The sequence below is a fragment of the Micrasema longulum genome, unplaced genomic scaffold, assembly GCF_059751315.1.
Source record: "Micrasema longulum isolate JH-2025_06_02 unplaced genomic scaffold, ASM5975131v1 h1tg000867l, whole genome shotgun sequence".
In the NCBI taxonomy this organism is placed as follows: Eukaryota; Metazoa; Arthropoda; class Insecta; order Trichoptera; family Brachycentridae; genus Micrasema; species Micrasema longulum.
Genome location: NW_028278059.1, coordinates 746280 through 766688, shown reverse-complemented (window position 1 = coordinate 766688; position 20409 = coordinate 746280). Strand labels below are relative to the sequence as shown.

The 20409-nt window shown below is 30.8% G+C and overlaps 2 protein-coding genes across 2 annotated transcripts in view; one reads left to right on the top strand and one right to left on the bottom strand.

The window, feature by feature from the left end:
* Positions 1-20409, bottom strand: part of LOC148278523 (atrial natriuretic peptide receptor 2-like) — a 231027-nt gene that overhangs the window by 111754 nt on the left and 98864 nt on the right. The window lies entirely within an intron of this gene.
* Positions 378-18920, top strand: LOC148278524 (protein D2-like). The gene is made up of 4 exons (XM_088231279.1): positions 378-728; positions 2029-2121; positions 17001-17049; positions 18668-18920. The coding sequence occupies exons 1-4, from the start codon at positions 477-479 to the stop codon at positions 18859-18861; spliced, it is 588 nt and encodes a 195-aa protein (XP_088087405.1). The 5' UTR covers positions 378-476; the 3' UTR covers positions 18862-18920.

Genomic DNA, 20409 nt, shown 5'->3' with positions numbered 1-20409 from the left:
TTCAGCTCTTTAATTTCTCAAACATCAATAGATAAAAGAATTAAAGGATTATAGATGTTCAAATATGGTCAGAATAGTGAATGTTACACAGTGTGAAAAATGGCCACTTAAACCAGCCAATGACAGATCATAAGTCCTGTAGATGCCTAGACTTCCATATTACCTTCTCAAAAATGTTCGTCATCTCTGTTGTAACTTTCAACCTGTTTCATTTATTTTTCATTTGCGGATAAAAAAGAGAAAATATAATTGTAATATTATGCTTTTGCAGAAAAGGTTTGCAACGGCTTCAATCAGTATTGAAATGTTACGAGCGGCATATAAAAGCGTGATGCAATACGTAGCGATCGTACTTTTGAAACTTGACTGACATTTTAGCGAGACTATTCGCTTCCATAGTCAGTTTCAATATCAAGATTGTGAAGTGCGTTTGCCTAAAATTTATAAAATATCCATCCGCATTGAACCACACAAAAATGGAATTCAGAATATTAAATCTTATATCTTTAAGCATGGTTATAGTTTTCTGTTTCTTTCCAAGTACAAGCGCTAAAAGTATCGAAGAGAAATGTAGAAATGTCGATTTTCTCGAAGGTTGTTCGGTTTTAAAGGGACTTACGATCAAGTCGCCCGGGGGTACCGTTGTGAATAATTCTAACTGCGATGTTCTTCTTCCGAAAAAAGTGTTCGAAAAGGAACCAGGAATAACATTAGCTTCGGCTGAAGACGTAAGTATCCTAACTCTTGAATTTAGGGCTTGTAAAAAGGTTCTCGTGTAGTTTTATCGAATCTAGAAGTAGAATAAATGCGCTTAAAAAACTTTCAACATAAAGTTTACTGTCTTTTTACGGAGAATTTAAGTAAAAAATCACAGGCAAAGTACTTGTGTATACAAAAAGTACGTATTTTTAATAAAAAATCTTTAAATTTTATTACTTTCTTTTCAATGTGATGTAAAGTTGAGATTACTTATTCGTTGATCGTAAAAAAAATAATCTCCATTTCAAAAAACCTATTAACAATATTTAAAGCAGCATGTTAAAAATTTTGTAAAAAAATACTAGATATGAATATTTAGTGCGTCTAGTAAGTACTCAGACCAGCCATTGACGTTACGAGCCATGTAAATGGAATATTTCATTTGTTTTGAGAAGTTTCTCTACCTTTGTAAATATATCTGTGCGTTACGTTGTATTATTTAATGTAAGTAATATGTAACTGTTTGAATTATTACATGAGTACATGCTAAACCGTAATTTCATTAAAAATAATTAAAATGCTGTGTTTTAAACATCAAAAAAACTCAAAAGTAGCAACGTTTTGTTGGGAGGATGAATAAGTTGAAAAACCATTTGTTGTTTTGCCTTTTTTTCTTAATTTCCAATAAAATATTTATTTTTTACCATTCTGGATATAATGTTTTCAGTATGTTTAAACAAAACACGAAACTTCTGAGTTTTGAGAGTAAGTGCTTGAGAAGACTATTAGGTATAAGATGGTTCGATTTTATAACAAACATTGAAGTCCGAAAACGGACGCAGCAGCCTCCTATAACGATCGTCTTGAGGATGCGGTGGTGGTCCTGGCTCAGACACGTGCTGCGCATGTCTCAGGAGAACCTAAACCCAAGTTGCCTCTTCTTTAAACCTGCGGGCTTACGCCGTCCTGGAAGACTTTATTCGGTGGAATAAAGGGGAGCTGGATTGACGTGGGAAGAAGCGAAAATGCTGGCTTGCGATAGGGTCTCCTAGAGGCAACTGGTAATGTCCACATGCTCCACTTAGGAGCGGATGTGGAAAAGAAGAGAAGAAATGTTTGTAGACAGGTTTACCGCCTAGGGAGTGATATAGATCTAAATTGATCTCTTTAACGCCTTTTTTGACAGGTTATAAGCCGCCCTGTAAATGCGAAAATTTCGATTTTATCCCCTTGCAAATGTTTTTTCTATTTGTTGTTATAAATTTTGAATATATCCTTAGTTTGATTTTTTTACAACTTTTATATAATCATCATATAATTTTGTTTTAGGGAAAATTCTACACATTTATATTTGTGGATCCCGATGTCGAAGACAAATCTTCTGGATTGGTGTTTTTACATGCCCTAAAGTCAAATATTAAGGTAAATACTATTTCTCATTTCATTAAAGAGTGTACTTACGTAATAAAAATAAATAATTCACTTTCTTTTACGAAATGTAAATTACATAATATAATAATAATATTGACTTTACATATTTTAATGTAAGGAAAATCTTGATAATGTAGTAAATTAATCGAATTTCCATTCATGAGAAAATTACTTTCATAATTATTTGTATCTGTATAAGTAGATTGTATAGATAAAAAAACATGTATCAATTATGTTATTTAATTAATCAATGAAAAAAAATATTTAAAAAACAAAATCCAAATCATACAACATTATACAGCGATAATTTTTAACCTTTAAAGGACCACTTTCATAAAATAGTTGAGTTTTAAAAGTCTAATGTTAAATAGTTGTTGCTTTTTTGTCAAGATGTGCAAAACGAGTTGTTAAATTTGACTTTTTCCTTCAAACTCATTTGTTCATTTTAAAAACGCGACAATTATTTGAGTTATTATTTTTATGCAACTGGCCCTTAGACGGTACTTAAAAAAATAAGACTTAGCTCCGCATTATTCAAATAAGGAAAAATACATTTTTTAATAATATTTAAGTATATACCAGCGACAAATATAATACTACAAAACTCACGGGGGACATGACGTGTGACGTAAATATGGCGTGATGCCACAGCAAACCATCTTATATGTGCATGTTTTAAAACCCAAAAAATATTAATAAAAACTTGTTAAATGTTAATCATTAGAATCGTAAAAGTTCACCCTAAATATAAAACACATTTGTATAATTATTCCCAATATATAAAAATACAGTATTACTAATGGCATTGCCTTTGAGACATAATTTGGATGGTATTATTTTGATCTAAGTGTGTTGCAACAGAGAGAGAAAACCTTTTTAAGAAGGGACTATCGAAGTCTAGGCATTTACAGGGCTTATGACATATCGTTGACTTGTTTAAGTAGCCTTTTTACACACTGTGTAACATTCAATGCCCTAGTAAAACATCCACATTGCCTCAACTTTTCCGTCTGTTGATTTTTGTGAAGTAGAGGAACTGAAACCTTTATCACATGGGTGAGATTCATTCAGCTGAACCAATTCTCCTACGAGGCTACGGCTGAGATTTTTTCTCCAAATTTTGTACTTCTTCTAATATAACTATTATTCCATTAATTTATTAATTTGAAATGAAACACATTGTAAGTTGTACCTTTTGAGAGTTCAACATATTATAACATAATTAGTTTTAGAACACCTGAAATATTAAACTTTTATCTGGTTAAAATTACAAACTGTTTTATTTTAAAACAAATCAATATGTTTTTCCGCAAAGTAAATGCTGAAACAATAAATATCACATATTATTGGTATTTTTTTGTTTAAAATAGGGACTATTATTTTAAAGATAAAATTATTTTCACACCTTCTTCTTCTTCTTTTGTTGCTCCTGCCGGAGGTTGGTTACCATAATTCAGAACTCGTCACAATCCTAGGCCAGCCTAATCAGCGCTGCTGCATACGGCACACCGAACCACTCTCATACCCTACCGGTCCTTTTTCCATCTTTTCTTTCACCATAAGTTGGAGACGGGCATATTTCTCATTGCAAAATATAAAATTAAAGTACGAGGCTATCCTTTTTTTTCCCTCTCTTTATTCATTATGATTAAAACCGAATCATTGGAGACACGATTAGTCCACAAGATTTGCAGCATTCTTCTGCACAACCATAGTTCGATGATTTTGACATCTTTTGACTTAAATTTGATTTTTATTTGACCGCATAACCAAATATTGCACGCAACTACACTGGATCAGTATCAGGCAGAGAAAAATAATTCATATTCCATACTTTTTTCACAGTATTTTAAATAATCCCGATTCGCCTGTTTATCTGAGAGAGCTCTTCCAACCTCTGTTGGAAGACCCCTTTCTTGATTCTGTCGATAATGCTTGTCTCAACCTTACACAGTTCACGGATCTCTACATTTGTGCACTATCATACATTCGCCTGAGGGATCGCATTTCGACAGCATTTTACCCACTTTCATCATCATTTTAGAATTCCATACTTTGCTCTTATACGTAAGAGTTGGCATTAGAACTCCATTGTGAACTGCTAGTTTAGCCTCCCGCGTTAAACATTTGCTTGCCAAAGTAGATTTCAGTGCACCGTTCACCCTGTTCCCGGCAATCACCCTCCTTTCACTATCTTTCTCAGTCTTTCCATATAAAGTATTATTACTAGGGCACACATAAGAATATGTTTATATGTTTCTTATTCTCATATTTAAAAATAAATAATGAATATACCACAAATATCTAAATTCTATGTCATTACCAGTAAAACTAAAAATCAAGATCGGTGTTTTGTTTTGTAATAAAAATATTGGAATATCAACAATATGTTTATGTACCACTGATTTTCCTAAAGTAAACGATTTAGATAGCTTAGAAGAAATTTTCTTAAGGCAATATGCCCGCCCTTATCAAATGATAAATATTTTTCAATTTTTATCACAGCATAAATAATGCTTTTTATTTCAAAACGTAAACTTGAATTTTTTTAGGGAGTGAGGCTTTATTTTCTTATTTTTGAAATCTCAAATCATTATTATTCGTTCCTATATGGTAAATATTGCCGTAAGCCATTGAAATTTACATTTCCTTTCAAAACAGTATTATATTTGTGTTTTGTGATTTTTGGGGTTGTTACACAAAAATGTTTTATACAATATAGAAGTAACAAAATAATATTATTTTTTTATGTTCATTCGCACGACTGATTATCTTACATTTATGTAACAAAAATGATCAAGAAACACTAAAATTGGTTCACCGATGCAGTGCCCTATGCACTATTTGGTTTAGAAAGCGAATGATGATGGTAGTGATAATATTCTTCTGAATTTTAGTTTGAATTTTTTTTAAATCTTGATATTCTTTATAGGTTCAAGATATTTCTAGGTATAATATTTTTTTCTCAATATTTTTACAACTTTTCATATTTTTATTTTTATACCGCTTATCTTTTCACACTTCTAAATTTGTAAATAACTTAATGACTTAACTCTACAACCTTGTATATTAATGTATTTTTCAACTAATTTGAATTAAATTAAATAAATACTTTGTCTTTTCCTATATTAAAAGGTTCGTAATAAAAAATAATTAAAAATATTTTTGGTGCCAAAGTTAAGCGATTTCTGGTACTTATCATCTGGAACTATTGCTATTCAAATAAAAACAATATTATGTTTGAAGTCATAACCTAACTTGACTAGCAATAAAAACTTGTAACACTAAGCAACTTTCTCTCGTAAATGGCATTTGCTCACCGGTACAAGCTGGCTGGTTGACTCAAATTTAACCCATTACGGTACATTTTACAAAATATAATCTTCAACAATATTATTATTAAATAGGTGCGAAGGTTTTCACGGTCACTGTTATCAATATTATGTATCTTTTTTGGGTGATACCGTGTATGTTGGATTTGATCCGACGTTTGCAACAACGTTTGGGACTGTGGGAAAAATAAAAGACCATTTAGTAAAACCAAAAGATAAAAATCCTCTGGAAACTGAAGCCGTGTACAAACTAAGTTGCCAAGGATGTGAAAAAGTGTATATTGGACAAACAGGGCGCACAGCAAAGATGAGAATTGACGAACACAAAAGAGCGTGTAAACTTGGACATCCAGACAAATCCGCAATAGCGGAACACTTTATAGACACAGGACATTTTTTCGCCTTTGAACCAAAAATTCTACATAAAACTAGTAATTATAGTGCACGAATAATAAAAGAGGCAATTGAAATACACAGACATCCAAATAATATAAACAAAGACGACGGGCTTAAATTAAATTCAACATGGTTCCCAGCACTACATATGACAAAAACGAATAGAAATGTGCCTACTGCCGGCTGCGACACAGTACAAATTACTAGTACATAAACATAATTATTCTTTCCTACAAAACAAGAAATGTGCCTACTGCTGACTGTGACACGGTACAAATTACTAGTACTTAAACACATACATTTCTCTATAAAACACACAGTTTTCCCTGAAGATGGCTCCTGCAATGGTAGCCGAAACGTCGGATCAAATCCAACATACACGGTATCACCCAAAAAAGATACATAATATTAATATTATTATTACACGCCTAATATAAATGATAACTCGATGGCTGCTCTCCGGAAAAAGGAAATCTAGTGGAGAAACGTCTGCCTCGTAGTGACGTTGTTTGCGCGTTCGCCTACCATGCTTGAGGTGCCGGGTTCAATTCGAGAGAAGGCTGACATGAAATATTCGTTTTCAAAGGTGGTTTGCAATAAAGAATTTCATTACGCGGAGGGCTTTGTCGGATATTGTAATTTATGCTCATGACCATATTGCAAACACGAATGATAAAACTATATTTCAACAATGTTTTGAGTGCGTCTAAATGTTTGCGAATTGGCTGAATTTCTTCCCTAGAGATTTATTTAGATCCATTTTTTTTTGCAACAGAGGGGAAAACATTTTCGAGAAGGGAATATGGAAGTCTTGGCATTTACACACTGTGAAAAATTCACCATTTGCCTAGTTTAAACATCCACATTTTCTCACCTCTTCCATTTGTTGACTTTTGCGAAGTAAAAGTGCGGCATGAGGTCCATCATTAGAAGCCCAGAGGGCCGATTAAATAAGGTCTAAGAGAGGTCTCTGTGGTGTAGTGGTCAGCGCATTTGCCTACCATGCAAGAGGTCTCGGGTTTGATTTCCGATGTGGTTGTGGCGTGAAATATTGTTTTAAAAGGGTTTTTTTTAATCTAGAATATTTTATGGTCCCTGGAATGGCACCGGAAGCGTAAGACTGGTCATCTTACCTCCAAGTAAAAAAAAAATCAAATTAATCGGCAACTTTTGCACCAATGCAGTGTCATATGCACCATTAGGTGCGGAAAAGAATGATGATGAAGATGAGAGGCCAAATTATATTGCTAGTTGTTTTACTTGTTTTAAAAATATTCAAATACTAGTTCCTAAGTAATTTATAATTAAGAGTTTCTATTTTAAATAAATATAAGTTAATAAATATTATTACAAATGTCTAAATCTTTAAAGATATGTACCTTATCATACTATCAAAAAATTTTAATCACACGTATTTGAGACCCTCAGTATCAAAGAGGCCAAACAATCCCATACCCATTTTCGAGAAAATTAAAAAATCATTAGCACTTTTTAATTTAAATATTTATATAAAATATTTTTACTGGATAATATTTGAGTCATTAACACTTCAATTAAATGTTGACATAGCAAGAAACGCTATTTTTACTAAGTATTATAAATGCAGTTGGCCGCTCTTGATACTATTTTTAGCGTTTGGCTATCTTTGATAATGAGGGCCTCATTTATCTATTTCTATTATCATTTATAAGGATTCAGCATAACGATTGATGTTCCTGATTTGGTCAAATGTATATATTTATATGTGCCAAATAGGCCAGTGAGGAATCATATTTATTTAAGATATTATTAAAATATCTAAGTCAAATACAACCATTGATTCTCTGTTCCCGAAAATTAACCATCTCCGGAACAAACCCACTGATATCTAAAAAATACAAGAATTTGCTGTAACTTTATCAAACTTCAAGAACCAATTAGTGTATAAATTTTGGAATAATAATTGAGTTTGTAGTATTTTCATTTGTTTTTTTTTTATGCTTCCAAATATATATATTTCATTGTATTTTTATATTAGTAAACTGTTTATAACCCTGTATACCTAAAAGCCCCCTGGGCATTAGTAAGTGAATAAATAAATAATGTTAAATGAAAAACATTGTGCTTCAAGACATAATAATCTTTTTTCTAAATGTTATAATAATAATAATTATGGATAACTTATATAGCGCCATTTTCGTAATTTAATACCTCAAGGGCGCTTTAAAAAGTGATTTTATAAAGATATAAATTTAATTTTTACTTTTTAGTTTAAGAAAAATAATGTACTTTTTCATATTACTTTTCCACCACATGCTAAGAATTTATTCAAATGATTTAGAGAACAAGTGGGTTTTAAGTTTCTTCCGAAATATCACTTCACTCTCACAATTTCTGCTGGGAGAGCATTCCATGTCGTAGGGCCTGCGACCGCAAATGCACGTTCGCCGAATTTAGTGCGCTGTTTGCGTAGAGGTAGAATAACTTTTCCTTTCGACGTAGATGTAGCTGATCTAAGCGTAAGACGTCTGTCAGCTAGTTCATCTGGAATGCAAAGTTCCCTTAGATATTCTGGAGCAGAATTGTGCAGTGACTTATACATAAGCCAACAGAGTTTGTATTCCACCCTCTGTGGAAAACGTAGCCAGTGCAATTCCCGAAGTAGTGGAGTGATATGACTGAATTTATAGATTCCAAAAATAAGTCTTGCTGCGGCATTTAGTACAGCCTGTAGGCGAGTCATTTTATTCATTGGTAGACCTGCGTAGATACCATTACAATAATCGACTCTAGACACTACAAACGCATTTATTAATTGACGGGCGGCATCAACTGGCGAATTTTTGCGTATGCATTTAATCTATCTCAGCTGGTAAAAGCATGAACTTATCGTTCTACTAATTTGAGCGTCAAGAGAAAGGTCAGAATAAAGGATGACTCCCAGTAGTTTAACGGAGGGTAAAGCGGTACTCCTTACATCGGGTAGTGCCGTATCCTGGATCAAATTCTGTCGTCTGGCTGAAGCAATCCATAGCTGTCCCGTTTAGATGGATTAAGTGTTAGTCTATTTTCAGCCATCCAGTTTCCTATTTTCTCAATGCATCCATTAATCAAATCAACAAGCACATTTCTCTCGCTCGGTTTACAATAAAAATAAATCTGCGTATCATATGCATAGCAGTGAGACCACAATCCACATTCTTTGATAATATTCTCTATATCTTTGGTGTACAGGAGATAGAGGAGTGGTTCGAGTACTGATCCTTTGGATACTTGGGGTGAGCTATTACCCTGGAACACAACTGCATATTCTCTTTCATTAAGAAATGAACTGAACCACATATGTGCCTGATCACGGATACCATAAGTTTTTTCCAGACGTTCAAGCAAAATGTTATGGTCTACAGTATCAAATGCAGCACTGATGTCCAAAAGAGCCAACAACACCAGATTACAAGAGTCTACCGCCGTTATAATGTCAGACAGCACTCTTATCACTCCTGTCTCCGTATAATGAAAACGTCGAATGCCGATTGCTTTACCGAAAATAATGAATTCTGCTCGATATAATTAACGAGCCTATGAGAAACTATTTTTTCTAATATTTTTGATACGATGGGAAGATTTGAAATAGGGCGAAAATTGGAAAAATCTTACACATCTAATTGTGAACTTTTTAAAAGTGGTGTTACATTTGCTTTCTTTATGGCTTTTGGAACAATGCTGTGCTCCATAAAAGTATTGAATAAGTCTGTTAAAAATGGAGCTAATGTGTTAATGTGTTATATTATGATAACATAATTTAGATCGCTTTAATCAAGCACATCATTTTTTTTATTATTTATTAATGGACTTAGTCCATTAAAAAAATGGCAAACACAAATCTTTATAATAAATAAAAGCATAATTGAAAAAAAATACTCATAAAGAAATTGATAGCTAGGACAAAAAACAAATAATAATTTCTACCTGAAGACAGGATTTGGTATATCTTAGTGATTGTTTATATCTAGAAAAACTTACACTCAAAAGTCTAGATCTTGTCTCGAGTTTACTAAACAATCGGGGCATTAGTGCTCGCGAGCCATGGTTTGTACTGAGCTGATCAAGAAACAGCACGGTATTATTTCGCAAGTTTTATTTATTTTTATTTTTTATTATTTTACATATTTATTACAGCAATATACAAGTAATTATTTATACAACAAATTAATTCAGTAGTAACAGTAAGCATACATATTTTTTATTTTTGCTGTTAGTTCATCTAAACTGCCTAACTAGGGATAGCTTCCCCGTTCTAAGGCAGTAAATTATGTATTTAATAATGATATTTAAAAGTATTTACAGTTTTATCATAATGTGTGCTTTTTCAGTCTTAAAGGTAAAAAATGAATATCCAGAGAAAACATAAATAATACCAAAATCTCTATATCCTAAGTCCCAAGTCATTACTATTAAAACAAAACAAACTGTAATGTTATTCATGATTTTAAATTTATTTTTCTATCACAGAGCTGTATTTAATGTCATTTTTTATAAATTATGGAGAATAAATTATTTGAAGTGTGTCTTTATGTTTTTTTTAATATTTTTAAATTTTTGAACTTTAGGATATTTTGTCTTTTGCTTGTGGTAGCAGAATGTTACATCACCGCGCTCAAAGCAATTATTTACAACAGTATTTTAAGAGTTAAAGCTCTCAGGAATCTTCTGTATTATATTGCCCAGCCAACCGTATTGCCTTTGCTCGATGACAGTGTTGTCACCGGAGTTTTTTAAGTCCATTATTTTATAAATAGTGAAATAATGAGGTTTTTTTTTTTAAGGCTAACGTTTCTCATTTGCGAGCCATTGAGTTGCTTAATTTACCTTGATTGAATTAAAACCCGATAAAAGAAAACCCTACAGTGTTATTATGAATAATTTTATTCTGTAAAAGGTTGAAGTAATAACGAAATAAAATTGCTAAATATATGTATCTTAATTTAATTTAAACATGATAATAGAAAACCTTATCTTTTAATTAATTTAAACAATTTTACTATGTAAAGGGTTGAAGTAGTAACGAAATGTCACGTTAGCTACCTGGTTACAAAAAACAGTTTTAGAATCATTAAAAATAAATTACTAATTACAAAACGAGTTTTAATTGACATTGAAACTCAATCTTCATTTACATAAAATTATTTGATCATGTAAATTATTTAATTTGAAATAGAATAATCAGATCTGAAATAAATTATTTATGTCTTCAAAGAGAACCTTTATAAGAAAAAACATCTTTTAAAAGTCATTTATTAAGAAGCAAAGAAGCTCTATTACGAAAATTAATTACAAAATGTACCCTTTTAATGTGCTATTTTTGGCTTGATAAATTAAAAATAAGCCGAGTTGTGTGATCTTTAAAATCAACATATTTTTTAAAATTATTTAGTCTAAACACAACAAAAATGTTCATTTAATTGTTATGCTAATTGTGTATGAACAATCTTTAATTGTTTTTTTTTTACATGATATATGTAAATTATATAATCGTTTTTTACTGTGTGAACACTCAACAGAGCACAATTCTTGTCAAGGTATAACACGTACAGTGTTTTCAAGTAATGAGTTATATTATTTTGTAGATTTTCTGTAATAAGCATAAAAAATGGTGAATGTTACGCAGTGTATAAAGTTATCACTTAATGAGTTAATTTTTTTTTTTTTTTTTATCAGAAAACAGTGGCAGATTCAGAACTGGACATATATACCATACAAGATATTCAATATAGCTAGACCCGTCACCCCTTTCACAGGATACAATATGTTACAAAAAAAAAATTATAAAACTAATAATTTAGCATAAAAGCCAAGGAAACTGGGAGTTTAAGAACACAAAAATAAAAAATAAATTATAAAAAGAAAAAAGAAAAATAGTGAATAATAAATAAAAAACTTTTTTAATTTTTTTAACATCTAAAATGAGCGTATTTATGTCCGTATTTAGCCGGTCCACAATTTTGAAAAAATGAGATATTAGTGTTATCAGGTGCAGTGAGGATTCTTTGTTTTTTTTTAAAACAGACAGATGGCTTTCATACAAAAAAACCGTAATAATCACCTTCTGAAAATAGTGTCGATCACAAAAACGGCATTTCTCAATTTGCAGAAAACACCCACAGCACTAAAAAAATCTTACCGTAATTAAATTATTTAAACTGGTCAAATGCATAGTTAGATTCTTATTTTTAATACATAAAAAAAATATTCATCATTTACCATTTTTCAATATCAAAAATATTCCAATTATTTAGTTGATTTGATTATTCACTCTTTTCATAAAAGTACTAATATCTCATTTTCACTTTTATATGGCTGACTGTTTTAATTGTAAGGCTAAAAAGTTTTAAGATTCAGCAAAATACGACGTAACCAGAAAACGACAACAAGGGCGATGAAAATTTATGAGGCTTTTTATTTTCTTGAATTTTTTTTTTCCAAGTACATCTAGTTTAAACTTTGTTTTGGCGTATATCCAAGAAAAGTGTATGACTTAAGGGGTTATAATTTAAATTTAAAAAAAAATTAAACAACCAAAATTAAATTTGATTGAATTTCCTGTGAGACAAACATTTAAAAATATTATACCATAGGGAAATAAAACATTCTACGAAGCCCGATAGTTGTATTTTCAAAATCAATATGGATATTGTAAAGATGTGTTTGTAAATACTTTTTTTTTAATGTGTCTCTTCAAAAACGCGACACGTTTGGCCTTGACGATTGTGACGTTGAATTTCGTGACAATGTTCTATTTAAATTTTAACGGTCACAAACAAAGTTGAAAATTTAACCAAATCGTGACGTTTTAGGGGCGTGGCCAATGCAATGAACCGTTTTCGCGGTAGTTTAAAAATATTTTTAATGCTTATACTAAGTACGAAATAATTTTTTTACGCGAAAGAATTTTGGAGACCCATATTAATTTTGTAAAAAAAATGCAGATTTTGCACATACGCTGTTATTGCACACATGTTTCCAATAAATAAATTTAGTAAAATAATGAAACGAACTTCAAAAATGTTTGGAAAGGTTTTGGAAACATCTCGCTGTTGCTCTGGATGGCGCCATTTTTCCGCTAGCTATTTTCAATACAGTTTAAATTAGACTTCGATCCCGCTTCCACCCGTATAAAACTGCGTGAGATCGTAAGAGATAGAAGAAGTCTCGTGCAGTTCTATATAAAATAGTATTACTCCCTCGCTAAGTCAATATTGACCACGCTGCGCCGGCGGGAATGACGTCATAACAACATTGATTCTTTGCCATTTTAGACCATTAAATTGCAACATATAGGTAAAATACAGTGCAAGTAAAATAATGTATCCAGGGAGGTGAAGAATTCACTTCTGTGTGCGAAATAAAACAAGAGCCCAGGACGAGTGCTTCCGACCCGACAGCTGCTCTCACGTATTTTTTAAAATTGAAATCGGGAGAGATAAGTAAGGTTCTTTGTGCAGCAGAAGGCGTGTACGCTTTCCATTTTTGAGGTCCTGGGTTCTTTTCCTGGCAGGGTGAAACTGAAATATTGGTTTTTAATTAAATTGGTATTCGTTTCATTTTTTATTTCTTTATTTTACGGAAACAAAAATCAACAGTGATATAATAACATAAAAAAAATACGGTTTAAAGACAAACCAGCGAAGTTTCTAAATAAAAATCGAACATATTAAATTATGGTACAAAAAAAGGGCATGTTTGTGTATATTTGTATGAGAGTAGGTGTAGAGATGTGTTTGTGTGTATTTGCGTGTAAGCGTGAGTATCATTAAATAGCAAGTGGGAGCGTATCTCGGCCAGAAAGAATGAGTCTTAATTTATTTTAAAAATATATATTATAAACTATTATGAAAATAAAACTTTGTTATTAGTGTTACAAATACTTTTATACCACCTGTCGATGGGAGGAGTGCTCTCCTGAAACTGTAGTAGTGTTCTTGGGAAATAATAAAATAGTGTAACACTAATAAGTTTTAATTTCATAAAAATTTGAAGTATTGGGTTCAAAGATACGCCGCAAGTTAAGCCGTAGGTAAGCTTCGCCGCAATATTTTATTATTTTTTTACTTGAAGCGTCAGACTGATTATCTTAACTTCTATGTAACAAAACATTTTATTTAATGAATATATAAATAATTTGACGTTTAAATTATTTAACGAAATGTTATTTTTTTAATATAGAATTCTTTTATTTTATATGTTATTTATTTTATTTTTATAAACATGCCAGCAAACATTCATTTAAAAAAAAAAATCAGGCACTGAATAAAGCTTTTGTTTTTCTCGTTAGTTATCTTTCAAGTTTGATAATAAAGGAATCTGCTAAGAAAACGATCATTGAAACAATAAACAAGAGCATCTTGTTTTATCGTGATGGAGAAACGTTAAAGTAAATAGCGTAAACAATATTTAATGTGTACAAAATTAATTAAAAATAGTTTCGTATTTTTTTTGTTATCACTAAAACATTTATAAAAAGTATAAAAAAGTTAACGATGTTGTAGAAATTATTATTAATAACTTTATCATCGATTTTTGCAACGGGGAAGGAAAACATTTTAAGAAGGTAATATGAAAGTCTAGGCATTCACAGGACTTATGACCTATCACTGGCTGGTTTACATTGATAAAAATTTAGACACACTCAAAAAATTGATTATATTTTAAAAAGCTGCTTTTCTTCCCTAAACTATAAGATCTCAGTTAATAACGGTTCAATTAAAAACCGATTATATTTCAACAATATGTTAAATCTATCCAAATTTTTGTACTCAAAAACTGTATTCAAGGTATTTATAGGATGCAGTAATTTATAAGTTAAAGGAAACAAGACTGGAAATATGGTTCATCGGTACATTATTGCAATAGCAGTGATATAAATCAAACCATATTTATCGGTATGACTTTTTTGTTATTATATATTTTTTTAAATAAACTATACTTTTGCACCATAACAGACAAATAAGCCCAATAACAGGAGTGAATTAAAGCGATTTACAAGACCAACCTGCCAATGTTTATGCCCGTTAAAAAAGCTATCTCTATGTTGAGCAATATAACTTTAAACATTGATGTTTTCACGTCTTTGAGAAAGTTTTTCGGAACAAATTTTTCTTAATTTTTTAAGAAACTTGTATTATTCTCAAGATGTTATGTTTGTTTACTTATTTCTAATTTTATTAAAATTTTATTTTTATTATTTATTTATGTATATATTTAAATTCAGGCCTAAACATCCATAAAATTGAAATAGCACAAAACACATAGATTTAATAAAAATACTTCATTTTTGCTAAGATAAAAAAACTGCTCAGTCTTTGTAAAGTAAAAACAAGCCCAGCGAAATGAATGAAAATGATATCAAATCTTAATGTTAGGATAAGTTTTAGAAAGGTATAAGACATTATTTTATATGCGATATTTGTTTATCTTATAAAACATATATTTAGGTATATATTATATATTTATTTATTTATTTTTATTTTATTAGGGAAATCAACAGTTCTACATGCATATTTTTTTTAACAGATATAGTGTATAAGATCAGAACTAATAACAGATTTCCACATAGTATACAAAGTTAGTAAAGAAAATATATGTTACATATCAAATAAATACATACAATTTATACATATAAAAATGTTATTTTCATGTACTCAATAATCAAAGATTTTTAAAATATTAATTTTAAGAACATTAAGTTACTGTAAATTGGGCGGGATAAGGACAAAAATGCTTGAAGAGAGGATAAGGAGGGGGGGGGGAGATGTACATAATTATTATTATAATGTCTACTAAGTTACATAATGCATTTTTAGTGTAAATTTTAAATCTGACAGAGTGATGTTTGTATAATCTATATTTTTAAATTTTGTATTGTACATTGAAAAAGTCCTACGAAAAAAAGCATTTTTAACATACGATGTTTTACTTATTGGTACATGAAACAGGTGGTACCGTCTACAAATCCTGGCTGGCACATGTATTGTTATTAAACCAAGCAGCTCTGTACAGTCAACCATTCCTGTCACAATTTTGTAAAGCAGTAGTTGGTCCGCACACACTCTGCGGTATTGTAGAGAAATTATTCCATGGAAGGTGGAGGCAGTGAGAGTAGATACATAAGAAATACCGGTTTTGTATTTAAGGTACTTTATAAATTTGTTTTGAATATTTTCTATTCTACTTATATATGTGGCATACTGGGGATTCCATATCTGAGAGGCGTATTCCAAATGGCTTATGACAAATGTATAATATAATAAAATAAGGGCCTTTGGATTATTAAAGTGTTTACTCATTCGAAATAAATAAATATATAAGTAATATAAATATTATATAAATATAAAAGTTTTTTACATCTTATGAACTAGTTTAGTAAAACATAAATACATAAAAATGTTTTATTTTTGATTCCATCAGCTAAGGATACATAATTTACACAACAGTATTTTTTTTTTTTTTTTTGGTATGTGTATTTTTTGTACATTTGTCGATATGGGGAATGTTGTAAAACGTAAAGTGGCCACTTAACCCAGCCAATGACAAGTCATATGCCCTGTAAACGCTCGAATATCCATAATCCTGAATTTGAAAAAATTCTACCTCATCTCTGTAGGGATATTAATAAAAAATATATACCTACTCCCCCTCGGGAGAAATCCAGATTTGTGTATGTACAAAAAATACACATACCAAAAAATAATGTTGTGTAATAAGATCTGGTCAAAATATAAGTATAAATAAATTGCAGAATCATCTGCAGGCGATTACTAGTACTTAATGTAACTCGGAAGAGCCTTAAATACATAAAATAAAGTAATATGCTAATTAAAAATACTTAACTTCAATATCAATACATAGATGGCGCTCCAACACGCTAGTGAATGGTTTCTCTTTTAATAAGATATATACAAAAATCAAAATGTTACCTGTGTCGATATTCGCTAATAAGCGGAATGGGGAATGTTGTAAAACGTAAAGTGGCCACTTAACCCAGCCAATGACAGGTCATAAGCCCTGTAAACGCTCGAATATCCATAATCCTGAATTTGAAAAAATTCTACCTCATCTCTGTAGGGATATTAATAAAAAATACATAATTTACTTTTTTGTTTCTAGGGAACTGATCTCAAAACCGGCTGCAAATGTAATGGCACGGGAGTTCAACGTAAGTTTATATTATTTTAATAATACTACAACTAGTACTACTTTCCCTGTATGGTTAGGTTAGGTTAGGTTAGAGTTAGTCAGTGTCAGTGTTACTGTAACTTTTTTTACAGAAAACAAATAAATAATTACTATTTATTTTAAATCATTTCCACCGTTTGAAGTTTATCCAAATATAAATTTAAATAAAGCGCGCCTAGCGCTTGCGGTGAGCCAAGAAACTAATCGACTATTCCAGCTTATTTTTTCACACAAACAAGTATACTGTATTTTGAATGGCTTAATCACAGTGCGGTTTTTTTTGCTAGATTAAACTCGCAGATTACACAAACTATTAGAGATTCATAATTTGGAAAACAGTATTTCAAACATTATTTCTTAAAGAGCTATTTTTTTTTGAAAGAGTACTTTTTACATAAGACGATAATTACTTTCATGTGTCATTTTACAGGACATATGCGCTCGACGCGGAACTATTAATTTCTAGATCAATTTTGCCAGTTGGCATTTCAATTGAATACCTAATATCGACTGAGTTCATAGTGCTTTTTTTTATTTATTTTCATATATGTTTTGTATTAAAGGAATAGATAACATATCTATATAATAAAATATATCAATATGTTCTCATCATCACTATGACAGCATCATCTGCATGGCACGTGATGTTAATGACTTTATCTTTCTTGGTGGATTCACTCCTTTTTTTATTCTTAAAAGCGTTTTTTATATATATTTATTCTGCTTGTATTAGAAAAGGTTTTAGGCATATTTATTGTTGTTGTATATTTATTTATAAAAGTGCTAAACTTGCTTTGTTTCTTTGTTGTTCTCAATATGTGTTATTTTCAAAATGTTAATATAATCGATGTCCCAAATTCAGTTATTGTAACTCCTGGGAATGTAATTCAATGTATTATACTTTGTGTAATATGATTTATAAAAAATAAAAAAAAAAGTTACGTCGCCTAAGTTGATTTCATGGATGAGAGTTGTTGTATCACACAGAACCACAGAAAAATATCAATGTTTAGTATGTATATTATATTACTTACATTATATTATGTACCTTCTATGTAGGTAAAAATAAATGATATTTTTTTATAGCTTACCCGTAAATAAAACCACCTTTCGCCACTGATGCCCAGTCATGATTATTTTAGGTACTCGCGCATTTGTCATTCTTGGGATATGTCCAGCCCATCTCAACCTGGGCCCCGATTACAATGGGAAGTTAGCATTTATATAAAATTTTACATACAAAGTAAAATTAAATATTCTATATTAAAAGCAGAATATGCATACATTTTTTTCTTCTAAACATATTTAATTAAGAGTTACCGACGAAGATACTTAAAATGTTCAAGAAAATATACTCATTTTTTAACACATATATCGGTTTTCCCTTATAGACAGTAGAAGATAACTCTGTCAACTCCCATTGTAATCGGGGCCCTGGTGTTTAATTACAGATGTTTACCACGACGTTTATCACGCTACCTACAAGTGCGGCCATTGTGATTGAACGGCTGGGCAGTCTTATATGTTAATGTTGTGATAATAGTGGCTTTATAAATGTTCATCTTGATAATGTTAATAATGTCTGCATTTATTTTCAGCCTACCTGGCTCCCGCGCCGCCAAAAGGAACGGGTATTCACAGATACATGTTTTTGATATTCCAACAAGAAAAGGAAATATTGAAAACAAACCCAACAAAAAGATTGAAATTCAATGTCTCTGATTGGGTGAAAAACAATCAACTTTGTGGACCAATAGGAGGCGTACAATTTCGCGCGTTATTCGACATTTAATTATATAAAGTTAAAAAAAATATTTTTTGTAAAAACGTATTTAAATGTAAACAAATGAAAAGGTGTTATTTTAAATAAAGATTTAATCTAAGTAAATAAAATCATTTCCTTAAAAACATGTGTTTTTCATCAAAATTTTTGAATTTATCAGTTGGCTTCATTTTCGATAGAGATTGATTTAAAAAAAATATATAACTGTTTTTATTTGGTACAATACTTAAAAGATAAGTATATTAAACCCTCTTCAAATTTTACTTGATGGGACAGACATTTCAACATTGGTGAATGTATGGAAGTTTGGTCATTTTTAAGGTTCATGGCCTGTCAATAAATTACCTGCAGATGACGTACCACTCAAGTTCATGTAACGAAGAGTTTACCAGTGGATTTTAATGGTTTTCCAACAAAAATATCATACAAAGTTATGTATCCAATGTGACTGATAAATATTTGTACAGAAGTTAAGTATTTTTTACATACTCGTAGAACATTTATATATGCCAACGACAGGTCATAAACCCCCTTAAATTCCGAGAGATTCTCCTAATCTGTTAAAATAATGGTTTTTATATTTGTGTGTCCGGCTCGAGGTCAAATGATTAGAGCGTATTGCTACCATGCAAAAGGTCTTGGGTTCGATACCCGATATGCTTGATATGAAATATTTATTTTAAAAAATCTTTCAAACGATATCATTTTTTAGTCTAAGACCAATGACACTTAAAGCGTAAAGCTGATCACCTTGTCTTCAAATCACAAAATTCATCTACATACGCTGCGGTTGGTGTATCAACGCAGTGCCAGCACCACTAGTTGTGGATAGGTAAATAACGATGACAGAGAAGGCAACGGGAAACCACTCTGGTCATCTTTTCCCAGGAATCACCACAGCGAGTACATCAATAAGCCGTCGTCCTGGCTGCGAAATGTAAAATTAGCGCAGGGCAGATACATATGCTTTCGCTGTAGTGATCGCCAACGTCGGGGGGACCCGGCAAGGCACTAGAAGAAGAAGAAGAAATAACGACAATGTTTTTTTCTAAATCACTTTTGTACAAAGTTATTGTGTAAATGAGTTTATTAAAGGTCTTTACGCACAAAATATATCATTTATTTACACTTGACTTCCTTTTTTTTATTAAAAAAAAAATGTTGTAATATTACCACTTTTTTATTTTTTTATATTCAAAAGCCTTTTTATGTATATGTGCTCACAAGCTATGCCTTTCTGGGTTTTTTTTTGTTTGAGAGGTGCTTTTTTCACTTTTCAAATTTATTGTAAAACGAAAAAATATGAATTAACATATAAAAAAGTTATGTTTCGCTCATTTAGAGAAAAGCGTATATCAATATTTATATATAGACGTATTTACGTCCGAATAAAAAAATATGCACCAAATATTCTTTTGCAAACTGCATTTAACTCAATTATATCTTGTCAACTACCATGCATATAATATTAGCTCGATATTTTTTGTAATCTTAAAGTAAATCTTATATTTTTTAATTTTCTTATTTTCTCTTGTTCCAGTTATTTATTGCTTTACT

What these genes read in the sequence shown, in the direction of transcription:
- LOC148278524 (XM_088231279.1), top strand. Translation starts at nt 477, where the DNA reads ATGGAATTCAGAATATTAAATCTTATATCTTTAAGCATGGTTATAGTT. An exon ending in CATTAGCTTCGGCTGAAGAC is followed by an intron (nt 729 to 2,028) that starts GTAAGTATCCTA and finishes ATTTTGTTTTAG; the next exon opens with GGAAAATTCTACACATTTAT. An exon ending in CCCTAAAGTCAAATATTAAG is followed by an intron (nt 2,122 to 17,000) that starts GTAAATACTATT and finishes TTTTGTTTCTAG; the next exon opens with GGAACTGATCTCAAAACCGG.